A 16247-nucleotide genomic window follows, 5' to 3' on the forward strand; every position below is an offset into this window, starting at 1 on the left:
ACTCTTTCTGATATTTTGCCTTAAACGATCAAAGATTTATTTTTTTCATTTGTTAATGTAAAAATTAATAATTTTGTACCAAAAGCACCTTAGGAAACTCACCTAACCTTATTATGACACGTGCAATTTAATTTAGCCTAATCCAACTAAGTGTATTTTAGATAAATTTACAATAATGTAATAATAAATAAGCACAATGAAATATATTTTTGTCGTAAGGTTTAGAATGATTTTTGCGAAATTATTCCATACACAAATTTTCACTTGCCTTATTCTGCAAGAATAAGTCGCAAATTTTATTTGCGATTTACAATAATTTAGTAATAAACAAATATTGCAAACTATTGCAAATTATTGAAAACTTCTCTGAATATTTTATTTTATTCATTATCACACTGGCCGATTCCCACCAAGGCAGGGTAGCCCGAAAAAGAAAAACTTTCACCATCATTCACTCCATCACTGTCTTGCCAGAAGGGTGCTTTACACTACAGTTTTTAAACTGCAACATTAACACCCCTCCTTCAGAGTGCAGGCACTGTACTTCCCATCTCCAGGACTCAAGTCCGGCCTGCCAGTTTCCCTGAATCCCTTCATAAATGTTACTTTGCTCACACTCCAAATGCACGTCAAGTATTAAAAACCATTTGTCTCCATTCACTCCTATCAAACACGCTCACGCATGCTCGCTGGAAGTCCAAGCCCCTCGCACACAAAACCTCCTTTACCCCCTCCATCCAACCTTTCCTAAGCCGACCCCTACCCCGCCTTCCTTCCACTACAGACTGATACACTCTTGAAGTCATTCTGTTTCGCTCTATTCTCTCTACATGTCCGAACCACCTCAACAACCCTTCCTCAGCCCTCTGGACAACAGTTTTGGCAATCCCGCATCTCCTCCTAACTTCCAAACTACGAATTCTCTGCATTATATTTACACCACACATTGCCCTCAGACATGACATCTCCACTGCCTCCAGCCTTCTCCTCGCTGCAACATTCATCACCCATTCTTTACACCCATATAAGAGCGTTGGTAAAAACTATACCTCATACATTCCCCACTTTGCCTCCAAGGACAAAGTTCTTTGTCTCTACAGACTCCTAAGTGCACCGCTCACCCTTTTCCCCTCATCAGTTCTATGATTCACCTCATCTTTCATAGACCCATCAGCTGACACGTCCACTCCCAAATATCTGAATACATTCACCTTCTCCATACTGTCTCCCTCCAATCTGATATCCAATCTTTGATCCACTAATCTTTGTGTTATCCTCATAACCTACTCTTTCCTGTATTCACTTTTAATTTTCTTATTTTACATACCCTACCAAATTCATCCACCAACCTCTGCAACTTCTCTTCAGAATCACCCAAGAGCACAGTGTAATCAGCAAAGAGCAACTGTGACAACTCCCACTTTATGTGCTGTTCTTTATCTTTTAACTCCACGCCTCTTGCCAAGACCCTCGCATTTACTTCTCTTACAACCCCATCCATAAATATATTAAACAACCACGGTGACATCACACATCCTTGTCTAAGGCCTACTTTTACTGGGAAATAATCTCCCTCTTTCCTACATACTCTAACTTGAGCCTCACTATCCTCGTAAAAACTCTTCCCTGTTTTCAGTAACCTACCTCCTATACCATACACCTGCAACATCTGTCACATTGCCCCCCTATCCACCCTGTCATACGCCTTTTCCAAATCTATAAATGCCACAAAAACCTCTTTAGCCTTATCTAAATATTGTTCACTTATATGTTTCACTGTAAACACCTGGTCCACACACACCCTACCTTTCCTAAAGCCTCCTTGTTCATCTGCTATCCTATTGTCCGCCTTACGCTTAATTCTTTCAATAATAACTCTACCATACACTTTACCAGGTATTCTCAACAGACTCATCCCCCTGTAATTTTTGCACTCTGTTTTGTCCCCTTTTCCTTTATACAAAGGAACTATGCATGCTCTCTGCCAATCCCTAGGCACCTTACCCTCTTTCATACACCTATTAAACAATAGCACCAACCACTCCAAAACTATATACCCACCTGAATATATTTAGTTGAATTGGGCTAAATTAAATTGCGCTCGTTATAATAAGGCTATGTAAGTTTTCTAAAGTTGTTTTCCTTCAAAATTATTTAAAATAAACGCAAAAAAAAAATATTTAAATGTATAAGAGAAAATTTTAGAAAAGCCTTAATTTTAAATGAGTTCTTTCTAATTGACCTGATATACCTAATTCTCGAAAATCTTGAGCGCGCACACACACACACACACACACACACACAAACACACACAAACACACACAAACACACACAAACACACACAAACACACACAAACACACACAAACACACACATATATATATATATATATATATATATATATATATATATATATATATATATATATATATATATATATATATATATATATGCAAGGAATTCGCGAGAGCATGCGAAATATACACAAACACTGATCTCTGGCTGAAGGAGACTCGAACCTACGAACCTTAGGACAAGGTACGCAGTGCTTTACCAATCTACCCACACTGGACCAATACCTTGGCGTGTAGCATGAGCTACACGTTTGATCCAAGGCAGCCAGCTTTCAGGGAGAAGGCTTACAGCTTTTCATCTCATCCCCTGCATGTATGAGCCTTACTAGAGATTTGAACAATGCAAGGAATTCGCGAGAGCATGCGAAATATACAAAAGCACTGATCTCTGGCTGAAGGAGACTCGAACCTACGAACCTTAGGACAAGGTACGCAGTGCTTTACCAATCTACCCACACTGGACCAATACCTTGGCGTGTAGCATGAGCTACACGTTTGATCCAAGGCAGCCAGCTTTCAGGGAGAAGGCTTACAGCTTTTCATCTCATCCCCTGCATGCATCAGCCTTACTAGAGATTTGAACAATGCAAGGAATTCGCCAGAGCATGCGAAATATTCAAAAACACTGATCTCTGGCTGAAGGAGACTCGAACCTACGAACCTTAGGACAAGGTACGCAGTGCTTTACCAATCTACCCACACTGGACCAATACCTTGGCGTGTAGCATGAGCTACACGTTTGATCCAAGGCAGCCAGCTTTCAGGGAGAAGGCTTACAGTTTTTCATCTCATCCCCTGCATGCATCAGCCTTACTAGAGATTTGAACAATGCAAGGAATTCGCGAGAGCATGCGAAATATACAAAAACACTGATCTCTGGCTGAAGGAGACTCGAACCTACGAACCTTAGGACAAGGTACGCAGTGCTTTACCAATCTACCCACACTGGACCAATACCTTGGCGTGTAGCATGAGCTACACGTTTGATCCAAGGCAGCCAGCTTTCAGGGAGAAGGCTTACAGCTTTTCATCTCATCCCCTGCATGCATCAGCCTTACTAGAGATTTGAACAATGCAAGGAATTCGCGAGAGCATGCAGATCATTTCTTTAAAGAGATGAAGCACTGCTCGGCCATGGAAGGCTGCGAGAACAAAAGTTGGAACACTGAATTCCAAAATTTGAAATGAGATGTATTCCCAGAGTATTGTCGCGCAATATGTGTAAAAGCACTGAATGAGACAGGTGTGTCAAGGGATTGTTGACAGGATGCTCTCGGCAAGGGATTGTTGACAGGATGCTCTCGCCAAGGGATTGTTGACAGGATGCTCCCACTGAACTCTCGAACTCAGGGAGAGCTTTTAATGTGCAAATTAGCAATGTGTATGTTAGGTTGCAGAGTATACGAGGAAGAAAGTAAGATGATTGTGATAGTGATGATGAAGACAATCATAATAAGAATAATTGGGATGGCGATGATAATGATGATGTTGAATATGATGATAATGGAGATGGTTATAATAATATTTTTAAATGATATCAATATTGTTAAAGGATAATGATTGGGATTTTGTTGATATTAATAATGTTCATGATGATTGCAGTGATGATGAACTATGATGTTTCTAATGTTGACGGAAAATGCACTGACGATTATAATATTGATTGAAGTGACCATTAAGGCACAGGATAGAGATTAATTTAAAGATGACTACATAACTTATAGTAAAATCGATGATTTAGTGTCATTACCAATTAATTTTATAATAACAATAATAATAGAATTTTCCTCTGATGGAGATGCGGAAAAATGTGCTGTTCCTACAGTTCTCCAACATTTGACCTGGAACACAGAAGAGGAAATAATCATGAAAAATTACGAAGTATCGGAATCAGCGTAGACTTTCATTACAGATAGTTTCGTTATGGATAACTTCCTCACAGAGCCAAATGTTAATATATTATGCTGTATAACGTGTCTGTTATTTATAGACCTGTACGGCACAGCTAAGAGCTCTAACAGAGAAAGATTACAGTATAACATGTAATTCTTATCAGCAAGGGTTACTTGTAATGTATTTCTTAAGATTTAATAAGCTACTGAGTGGGATAACAAGAGAACAAAACAATAGTCTTATCATTTTACTCTAATCAATATAAAGGTAGCAAAGCATCAAGAACACAGTAATTGTGGTCATCGAGATAACATCAGACCAAGTCATAATGTCCACATCATATCCCACAGCAACCCTGGTCCTCTGGACCAAATAAATTCGATCATCGAGACCACTCTAGATCTGGTCATTAAGGCCGCACAACACCTCGTCAAAACTTCCTCAAGACTTCATGTGACCTTGCCATCAAGATATCATGAGACCTGGTAGTCAAGACCCCACATAGTCGTCAAGAATACACCCTGTCATGTTATCAGACATGGATATCAAGATCGCACCAGACCTGGGCATCAACACTACAGGAAGCCTGTTTGTCAAGACCGTGCTGGAGGGGCAGCTGTGTGCTGAGCACTGAAGCAAACAAAGGAATGTCTCTCTCCAGTGGATTTTATTAACAAAATATCTTCAAAAAAATATATAAAATTATTTTTATTGTAAGTTATTGAGCAGTGGAACGTGAGGAGGAGTCTGCTGGTTCATTATTATGAACAGCAAAAGAAAAGATAATTAGAAGAAATAATTTAAAAGTGCTAAATGATCTGAAAAGGCAGAAACAGATAAAAAAAATATTAACTGGCATCCCGAGAAGCTTTTACATTTGGGAACACGAATATTGAGATAATTATTGCAGATGCAGACAAATGGTAATGCTTAGAAGTATTAAACAGTATTTGTTTTTGAATGAATAAGAGTGCTAAGATAATTTAATCAGAAAATTAGTGTCGTAACTGAAGCGATGATTGGTAGATGTGTTGTAGATTTCTGTGCATAAGCTTAGTTTCCTATGTTTTACTTAAAATACATTAAGTGCACTCAGGATGTATAAAGTGAGTGGTGAATGTCTTTCGGTTTTAATTAATCTAATTTCTTGGAAGAGAGTGTCCTTCAGTGAAGACGAACAGGTGACGAGCAGCCTTAACGACCTTCCTGTAGTTGGTAACTTTTAAACACAAAGAATATAAAATATAAAATGGAAAATCATGATTAGTTATTTGACAATGGGATATCCGTATTATGTAACCTTGATAATTCTCTCTCTCTCTCTCTCTCTCTCTCTCTCTCTCTCTCTCTCTCTCTCTGAGTCTCAGTTGATAATTAACACCGACAAGTATGTAAGAAAGACACATATTCAAGTAGACGTTTTCCCAACAACAGCTTATTCAATACAATAGAGAGAATAAAAATACTGAATATATAGTGTGCTTGAAGTGCTTTATGAAATTTATACTTAAGACGCTTAACGTGATACCACAATTAGACTCACAATGACAAATCTGTATGCAGGTCCTAATAAGATTACTGAGCCTTAATTGTCACAGTAAATTTTACCATTAAAGATATTAACCTAAAGATTTCTAATATTTTTTTTTATAAACGCATTAATAAGAGATGGGCAGGCAGGAGAAATATCAAATATGAAGTTACTTAAAAATTATCATTTTTGTAGTCTAAAGGAAATAAGTACTATAGATCATTAACAATTTAATATTACTTTCAAGAGCACACAACACGAGGATCTACTTAAATTTCAAGTAATAGATTTAAAAAAGTAATTAAAAGTTAATGATTTAATTTTTTCACTGTGGGAACATCCATGATGTTATATACATATAAATGATATTCCAAATATGTACGAGAGCCTTAACAATCTATCAGTGATGGATACAAAAATTTTTCCTTCGAAAACACACCAACAAACACCCTAGAGTGGATATACTAAACGTCCCATTACCACACCAATGTCCCATATACAATGCTAGGCAGCGTAAGTGCCATGTTTATAGAGCATATATAACCCAAAGCGTAGAACATCTAGAGCCAAGCTCTGGACATCAAGGTATGATGAGAAGAATATCCTTCAACAGTCTTCAATAAAGCTAATTGTTAGATAAACCCAAAAAAACACAAGTACTCGCTCTGTTTTACCACCAGAGATGAAATAATGTATGATGATATTATGGGAGAGACATTCTTAAATAGGCAAAATGTCAGGTCAGCTAAGTTGCATAATGAGCAATCCAGTGATTTAGTATAGCATCATTGCTCAAGATTGTGTACAATTGACTCCACTAAATTAATCATGACTTGAGTTGCACAGGGCGGCATGACCATCATGTTCTGTATACCTTGTACATGTACAAGTACATATACAAGGTATACAGGCCTAGCAGAAATCAATGACATACGATACAGAAAGCCTCTTGTTATGCAGAGCATTTCTGGCAAATAAGGTAAATTTTGCCCCTGGATGTCATCCACACCAGTCGACTAACACCTAGGTACCTATTTTACTGTTCGGTAAACAGGGATAGCAGGTGTAAAGAAACACGTTCTGTTGTGTCCACCCGTTCCGGGGATCGAACCACGAGCCTCAGTGTGTGTGAGCTGTGTGCCCTAGCAGTCAAGTTCTCGACCCTTCAACAACCACTCTTAACAGAGTGTGGCCTAATGCAGTGCCCCCCTTTATATTCTGCCCTCTCTCGATACCTCACTGCCATAATTTACTAAATATAAATTGTGTGCAAAGCCTGTTGTTGTTTCTAGAAGCGACGAAACAGGTGAAGAGAAATGTTTCATCGAGAAACTGGCGCCCACCTTTAAATGGCCTAGTTCTACTTACGACAACAAATGGCGATTTCGTCGTCGTCGGAGTAAACAAATGCCAGCTGATCGTTCAAACACCCCTGCCAGTATTCTGGAGAAAAAAGCCTGTCTCTCTCATCTCATCGGTGTTTTCTGGACATTATTAGATTTAGTGATGTAAGAGTGAGCAATAGTGTGCGGTTTGTGGCTTTGCCTCCTTGCTAAGTGCACGTCACTGCGACAAAGCTAGTTAGGAATGCTTTTATTAAGCATTTATTGAATAAGTCTGCTAATATTGCAAAATACAGACGTCTTAAGTGCTTGGTGCACCACTCACCTATTTTCCCCTCACTAATTCTAAGATTCACCTCGTCTTTCATAGATTTATCCTCAGACGAGCCCATTCCCAAATATGAATACATTCGCTTCTTCCATACTCCCTCCCTCCCTCCAGTCTGATATCCAATCTTTCATTACCTAAATTTTTGTTATCCTCATCACCTTGCTCTTTCTTAGGTACGTTTTCAGTTTCGTTCTATTACACACTCTCCCAATTTCGTCCACCAACCTCTGCAACTTCCGTTTAGAATCTTCTATAAGCAGTGTTATTAGGAAAGAGCATCTGTGACAACAACTCCCACTTTGTGTTAGATTCCTTATCTTTCAGTCCCACACCTTTCCCCAACACCCAAGAAATCACCTGTCTTACAACCCCATCTAGAAATATATTGAACAATGATGGTTACATCACTCATTCCTGTCTAATGCCTACTTTTATTGCGAAATAATCGCCCTATCTTCTACATACCTTAACCTGAGCCTCACTATCCTCGTAAAAACTATTAACTTATTTCTTAATCTACCACTTATTCGGTACACTAGTAAAATCTGCCACGTTACTTTCCTGTCCGTCCTATCATATGGCTTTCCCAAATCCACAAATAATAACTTCTTTATTCTTAACTAAATACTGTTCACTTATACTCCTCACTGTAGACACTTGGTCTACATATCCCCTACCCTTCTTAAAATCTTCTTCTTAATCTGTGATCCTGCGCTTAATGCTTTCCTGCTCTTAATTCTTTCCTGTTCTTAATTCATTCCTGCTCTTAATTCTTTCCTGCTCTTAATTATTTCCTGCTCTTAATTCTTTCAATAATAACTCTACCATTCACCTTACTAGGTATAATTAACAGGCTTATTTCCCTATAATTTTTACACTCTTTTGTTCCGTTGCCGTTAGAAAGGCAATCCTCAGGTACTTTACCCTCTTTCATATTTTTATTAAATAAAAGCACCAACCATTCCAAAACTATATCTCTCACCTGCTTTTAACATTGAACCCATCAATCCTAGCTGTTTTACTCCCTTTCATTTTACTTCTCTATCTTCACCAATATTTAGCAGTTCCTCAAAATTCTCCCTCCATTTTCCCGATACCTCAATCTGTCCATCTAGTAACTCTCCTCTTCTGTTTTTAATTGTCAAATCCCCTCGTTTCCTAAGCTTTCTAATCTTATTAATCTCGCTCTAAAACTTTTTCTTATTCTCAGTAAATTCTGTTGACAGCATCTCACCCACTCTTGCATATGCTCTCCTTTTACATTCCATCAACATTCTCTTAACCTCTTTTTCTTTCTCTCCATATACTCCTCCCTCCTTATATCACTTCAACTTTGTTAAAACCTCTCATATGCTAATGTTTTCTCCTTTACCTCATTATTCCACCAATCGCTCCTCTTCCCTCCCGAACCCATTCTCCTATATTCACAACCTTCTGCTGAACACTCTAACACTGCATTCTTAAAATTACCCCATACCTCCATCCTCATTGCCACTACTCTCACTAGCCCATCTTCTTACTAGGAGTTGCTTATATCTCACCCTAACTGTCTCCTCCTTTAGTTTATAAACCTTCACCTCTATCGTACTTCCTAATACCATTCTCCTTGTGCTCCATCTACCTTCTGCTATTACTGTAGCTACAGCTAAAATATGATCTTGTACGTCTGTTTCCTCTCCATAAATATGCACATCCTGAAGACTACGCATCAACCTTTTATCCACCAATACATATTCCAACAGATTACTGTCATTATGGCCAACATCATATCTCTTATACTTATTTATCTTATTTTTCTTAAAATATATATTACCTATTACCAAACTCTTTATATATAAAGGCCCTCACTATCATTTATCCCTCGCACCCCAAACATACCTACCACGCTCTCTGCAACCTTTTCGCCCACTTTGGCATTCAGGTCCCCTACCACAATTACTCTCTTACTTGGTTAAAAACTCCCTAAACACACTGTCTCTCTCTTCACTCCTCTCTTCTCCAGGTGCAAAAACATTTATTATAACCCACTTTTCACATCCGACCTTTATGTTAATCCATACAATCTATACATTTATATTTCCTCTTCTTTAATAATTGATCCTTAAACATTATTGCTACCCCTTCCTTAGCTCTAATTCTTTCAGATACTCCTGACTTAATCCCATTTATTTCTCCCCATCGAAACTTCCCTATCCCCTTCAGTTTCCTTCTACTTAGAGCTTGGACATCCAACTTCTTAACACTTCATAACACTGGCAATCATTTCTTTCTTAACAACTGCACTACATCCATGCACATTCAAATTTTCCAGCATCATAAAGCTTTTTTTATTATTATTTTTAGTAATTTATATTGGAAGAGAAGTTACCAGCCCATTGCTCCTTGTATTTTCGTTTCCTCTTACGACACGAATGGCTTATGGAGGAATGATTTTGTGCCACTTCTCCATTGTGATAAAGGGAAATAGATAAGAATAAAAACTATTAAGAAAATAGAAGAAAAATCGGATGTGTGTGTGTGTGTGTGTACCTATTTATACGTGTACATGTATATGTAGTGTAACCTAAGTGTCAGTAGAAATAGCATGAAATACCTGTTTTCTTGCGTATTTGTGAAAGAGAAAAAGACACCAGCAATCCTACCATTGTGTAAAACAACTACATGTTTTCCTTCCACACGTATTTGACAGGTTTTGGGTGGTTTCTGTCTGTCAAACAATTGCAATTACACACCACCCTGCAACATTGAATATTCAAATTTCCGCTACTTGACATCCCCATCAGAGCTAAACTGCCCTTCAGATCAAGACCTAACCTTCGTTCGACATTCCTGGAACCACAACTTGACCCTTTATTCTTTATATACTGCTGTCTTTTTAGGTGCCTCTTCTTTCTCATAAAACCCGCAGTGGAAGAAAGCTTGTATTAATAAAAAAGTTTTTACTATAATTTTGCTTCTTCTTCCACTGGGGAAGCTTAAAGCTGATACTTATATGAAAGTTTGTACATTTATCAGTCAGTAGGGAAAGTGTAGACTTAGACACGTGCAACATCTGAGTGTTTTAATTGTAGACGTTTTGTCAACCAGTGGCCTTAACAATACAAATTCAAGCTGCTGAGTGGCTAAACGTCAACAATATACATACTGAGATGATGCACATGTGTCTAATTCCTCGTCTTGTCGGGAGTGTATGCCATACAGTAGAGATGGTGTAAGGATTAAATCATTTGCTATTGTTTCAGTAAAATGGAGCCTTAATGAAGCACATTCAGTCAGTCGATAGGCTTCCTGTCTAAGTATTTTTTCTTTAGAAGTTGATAATGCCATGTATGTTTCTCCAATCCTAATTTCTCGATAGTCTCTCATTCCCATCCAAACTAGTACTACAAGATAGTTTTAAGTTAGCAGTAAGACAAATACGAAAAAGATGGTAAGACGGTATTAAAGAATATAATATTTGTTTCTACTACTGAATAGGCATTATTTTATTTGCACAGGTAAACACATTACCATCTACAACTTAGACTAAAGTTCCTTAGACTCTTGCTTAGCAAGGAATATAATTCAGTAAAATCTAATTCTTCGTTTTCAATAAAATATTTTTTAAGAGAAAAATATTTGCCTTTTCAACTCAGTTTTAATAAAATGTATCAACATGCATTTGTAACACCATATCATTTATTTTTCCTGCTGCCTGGGGTCAGTAGTGTGTGTGAGGGCTGGATGGCGGCGGCAGCAGAGGCCTGAGTTCGGAGTTGCCCAGGAGAGAGTAACAGTAATCGAGGGTCAGACAGCTAAGCTTCCGTGTGTCGTTCACAATCTTCATGACAGATCTGTAAGTACTGATGATTCTATTGTACTTGGGGTATGTTGTTTGCCAGGTGAAAATATATTTTTTACCGTACACGGAATCAGTGTTAAAAAAACAAAAATTCATATGAAATATTGCATTTTTTTTTTTTTATGTTTTTGTGAGAGGTGTGAACTTTATGTCTTACGTTCGCTTCTTGACTTACAGTTTACCTCATTGTCCTTTCTTATGGTTTTTACTTATTAAACTGTAAATTAAGTATGATTGTGGGAGATTTTCACAAGAGCACAATCTCAAAATTAATATTACACCCACACTCGGGGAGAATTCAGAATACATAATCAAATTGCAACTTACTAAAGTTGATGCATCCTGGAGACTTGATGGGACTTTAGGAACACTGGAGTCACACTGTCCCTCCTTCAATATCCACAGTCTCAAGTTCCTCGGCTAGCTCCGGGACCCTAAATTTTTAACATATTGTACCTATATATTCATGATGAAAATTTGCGTCAGTAAAATCTGACGCACATTTGTTTTGTTTACTAGGTTACAATAATTAGAAATATATATATTCTTACACTGACCAATCTTTTACATTGGTGATATATCCCGACGTTTCCCCACAGGAAGATTACATAGAAAATTCGCCAACCTCTATCAACCTTACCAGTTGTGTGCGGTTTAATATACGTTGGAATGAGAACATTTACAGCAGACCCAATATGGCGTCCACTCAGATACTTCGTCACATTTTCCTTTAATACCATCACTAATTCTTCCATTTCTTTATATATCTGGACCCTTTCAGATGTATTTCCTCTTCAGTTATCATGTACTGTAGAATTTTATGATATTTGTATCGGCCACTATTATGTAGAGAAACATTTGTAACCTCGCTGGTTCGTCTTCTCCCCGTACATCTATGTTTGTTTCACCTGTTCTTCCCCCGCAGTGCTTATCCACATACATTTATTTTAGGAAAAAGATTAAAATTTTGTAGCAAGCGGAGGTCGCTGTAGGTCACTTAAATAGCTCCTGCTTATGTGAATCAGTTTCATTCAGTTCGAGCTTGAAATGAGCTATTGAGTCCTGTCTTCAGTTGCACTCACCGTATTACTTTCCCTTACATTGTTATTTATCATTTACTGAGCACCATATAATTCTAAAGAAATTAATTTATTAATAGTATGTAGACTTTCGTGGCCACGACACAACACACGGACATTCTTAACAACACCTGGTGAGTCTGGGTATAATATTAACACCTTGACCAGTTTCCACAATGTTTGATGATGCTCTGTATCAGTCAATACAATATTACCGGGATGAATGTTCTGTCTGCTCACAGTTGACACGCCATATGATTAATCACCATAATTAACTCACTAAATTTATCCTGAAATGATTCTGCATTATTATCATCGTCATCACTTTCTTCTGGAGTGTCTCTGTAGAAAGGTGCACCCTCCAGTTTTGTTCCGCGTATTAAGGGAGGTGGTAAGTGAGGGGACGATTATTTATTTGATTTTCCGCCTCTACTAATACAGTTCGGAATTCCTACAAACTGATTCTTTTTAGTGTTCCTATCATTTGTTCATAAAAACTACTAGCTCTTGGGGTGATAAATTTCCTGACGCATCCTTGCTGGTGTAACAGAAGTTAAACATTAATATTCTCTTGTAACTCCGTCAAACACTGCAAACCTGCTTCAAAATTAGTGACATTATCTGAAATTATTACTCTTGGGCAGCATGTCCGAGCTGTAAATTCTCGAAACAGTTGTATAAACTGCTCGGCAGACGAACCATGGGGCACTTCCAAATGCACTGCCCGGGTAGTGGTACAAGTCGTTTGACACACAAACACTTTAAAGGCAACACCATCTGGATTTCCAATTAGGGTTATTAGACCACTATAGTCAACATCCATTACATCAAATTGAACACGTTCCCTTGGTAATGATGGAGTTCCTGGGTACATGTAGGTTCTGGCGTTAACTCAGAGACAAATTACACAAAATTAAATTCGCTTTTTTACACTTCACCGCCCTTGCGGTATCCAGAAAGTTTATCTAATATGATTTAAAGAGTCCTATACTCCTCCATGCATTACAATTTTGTGGGCATTTAAAATAATTAAGGTCGTCAGATAATGGGCTCTGTGCAGTAACTTAGGATGTTTTGCATGCTCCCATATTTAAGCATGTAGCCAACCTCACCATCTAATTACATCTTCTAAATATACCCTTATTAATGAGCCTTTTACATTTCTTTCCTCTCCACACCTTTCCTCCTGAACTCTTTTAATCTAGTATTTTAGAAGATGTGGAAAATTATAGGAAACATTAATTATATTTATAAATTTATACACCAATAAAGTCACATTAATAAGTTAAATTGCTAACGGGGGCCAAATTATTGGAGCAGCGGTCACAGAAATTTCAATAAACACAATATATGCCTTTTTTTTATTTGCCAATAACTTTTATTTACCAGCCAACTCGGTCCATTAAACCATGACGTAGTTTTTACAAATAAATTATATGTCAAACATTGTGACGGGAAAGCAGTTGCATTCTCCTCTCCAGGTATATGATTAATGATTAATAAATGCTGACCTAAGTTTTTATATTTCTCCTGCATTTAATTAATTTCAGCGACTCTGTTTTGTACATACACAATTTTGCTATTATTATTACATTTAGATTTCAAGGATATTTCATTTTCAGACGAAATCAATGTCACTAATAAATGAGGTAATGCAGCCATCTTTACCTTAGACATTACAAGAGAATTAGATTTATTTTGAATATGAATTACTGCTCCATACGCCAATTTCGAAGCGTCCGAAAAACATATGTAATACATTGTCATCCTCTAGACTTGCTACATTAAGTGGGAATTTTAAAAATGGTATTTGAACATAATCTCCTATCAATTCTTCCAATTTTTAAATAAATTTCTTAGCGGTTTATTCAGACACTTTTAAGCTTCCATGTTTCTTGTGTGAACAACTTCCCACTTATTATAAGGAGTGATACCAAACCTAGTGAATCAAAGCATTTGGAAATCTCAGCAAGAAATGTTCTCTTTGCCATTTTATTAAGCATAATATAATCGTTAGATTCTCAACAATAATAAATCTCTTTCGGTATCCCATATTAATCCTAATATGTTACTACATCTATTTCCTTCATCTCCAGGATATTCCTTATTGATTTTGTCTTTTAATCTGGAGGAATTGCTATTCAGTTACAAATATTCAGGTTTTCCACTTACCACTGCCGTACTTGGGATACTTGGTATAGCAAAGCATTTACATTTATTAATTTTCGCTTGTTATTCTATTTATTCACTTTCACATCAGATAAGGATACTTCAGCAATTCCATTATCATTTACATTTACTGCTTCTTATATATTTTTAACAAGTGGCAGAGTTATCATTGATATTATACACACCTCTACACATCACAATACGGTGACTTCCCTGATAACAATTATTAAATTTAGTACATCAATCCTGAACATTATCATTTCCCAAACACCTTATACATATATATATATATATATATATATATATATATATATATATATATATATATATATATATATATATATATATATATTTTTTTTTTTTTTTTTTTCCTTGAAGCCTTTTCATAACAAGTTATTTTAACTGTATCAAGATTTTTATATACAACTTTGATATTAAAATCCTTAAGTAGAGGAGGCATATCAACCAAGTTTTCATGGTAAGGGAGAACCAACATATTTTTAGTTGAATAAGTTTGGTTGTCGCTATTTCCGGCAATTTTAACAGATTTATCAGTTAAGTTTCTTGGGTATATTAGATCATTAGTTATTTCATAAATTTTCGAGATTTCTTCATCTATGAACTCTCGGCTACAAATATGCAAATCTCACAAAAACATTGATGAGAAAACAAACACTTTAAACTTATTTTGATGTGAAGAATATATAAGAAGGAAAAGACTCCAGCAATCCTACCAGAGTGGTCACCAATAACAGTTTTCCGTTTCAAACTTCCTGGATGGTTGCACTCTACCAACTTTTGTAATATGCTTTTAACGGTGGTTATCAGAGCTCATAAAAGACAGAGCTGAGGGTTATTGCTAAATAATTTGAGCAATGCAGTTGTGTAAAGTTTATTCATGATTATCATTGTGTATAGTGGTCCACCACAATCTTGCTAACATTTCCCTTTACTCTTGTAATAATTTCCACTGCATTACCTCGCCTACATTGAACCATCGAAGGCAAATGCCTGTCCAATTTCTGCAATGCACCATGCGGCGCGTCTCAATCCATTTTTACACCTTTGAAAATTATTCGTCTCTGGTGCTTAAAGAAAAACATGCGAGAGAGCGAGGGAGAGAGCCCAGAGGGAGTTTAGCCGCTCTGATGAACTGAATACCGTTATTCCGCATATCATTACTCGCAGAGAGAAAGAGACTATAAGCAGCGAAGAAGCACTTAAGAACACAGGAAAAAACACAAGACATATTGCAAGATACTGAAGGTATTGCAGGGGGAAATGAATCTTGCAATGGACAGTCACGATAAGAGAGATGCTACATACACTCTTTGTTCACAAAATAATGGATGGATAGGTATATTCCTGAAGGGTCATAAAAATTCTTTGTATCATTAAAAATGAAAGAACTGTCTGTAACTGTTTGTCAGGCGTTTATTTTATTTTATATATACTAAATGATCACGTGCATGCTCATTCCATACACTAATATATATATAAATATATATAAATATATATATATATATATATATATATATATATATATATATATATATATATATATATATATATATATATATATATATATATATATATATATATATATACATATATATATATATATATATATATATATATATATATATATATATATATATATATATATATATATATATACATATATATATATATATTTATATATATATA

At 36.4% G+C, this 16247-nt stretch overlaps 1 protein-coding gene across 1 annotated transcript in view; it reads left to right on the forward strand.

Annotated features, from left to right (window-relative positions):
• LOC138854995 (zwei Ig domain protein zig-8-like) overlaps positions 1–16247 on the forward strand; it is a 159561-nt gene that overhangs the window by 39848 nt on the left and 103466 nt on the right. The window contains exons 2-3 of the mRNA XM_070101501.1: positions 7053–7215; positions 11156–11286. Of these exons, the coding sequence (XP_069957602.1) occupies positions 7053–7215; positions 11156–11286 (294 nt within the window). The remainder of the gene's footprint in view (positions 1–7052; positions 7216–11155; positions 11287–16247) is intronic.

The sequence above is a fragment of the Cherax quadricarinatus genome, chromosome 77 (assembly GCF_038502225.1).
Source record: "Cherax quadricarinatus isolate ZL_2023a chromosome 77, ASM3850222v1, whole genome shotgun sequence".
NCBI classification, from domain to species: Eukaryota; Metazoa; Arthropoda; class Malacostraca; order Decapoda; family Parastacidae; genus Cherax; species Cherax quadricarinatus.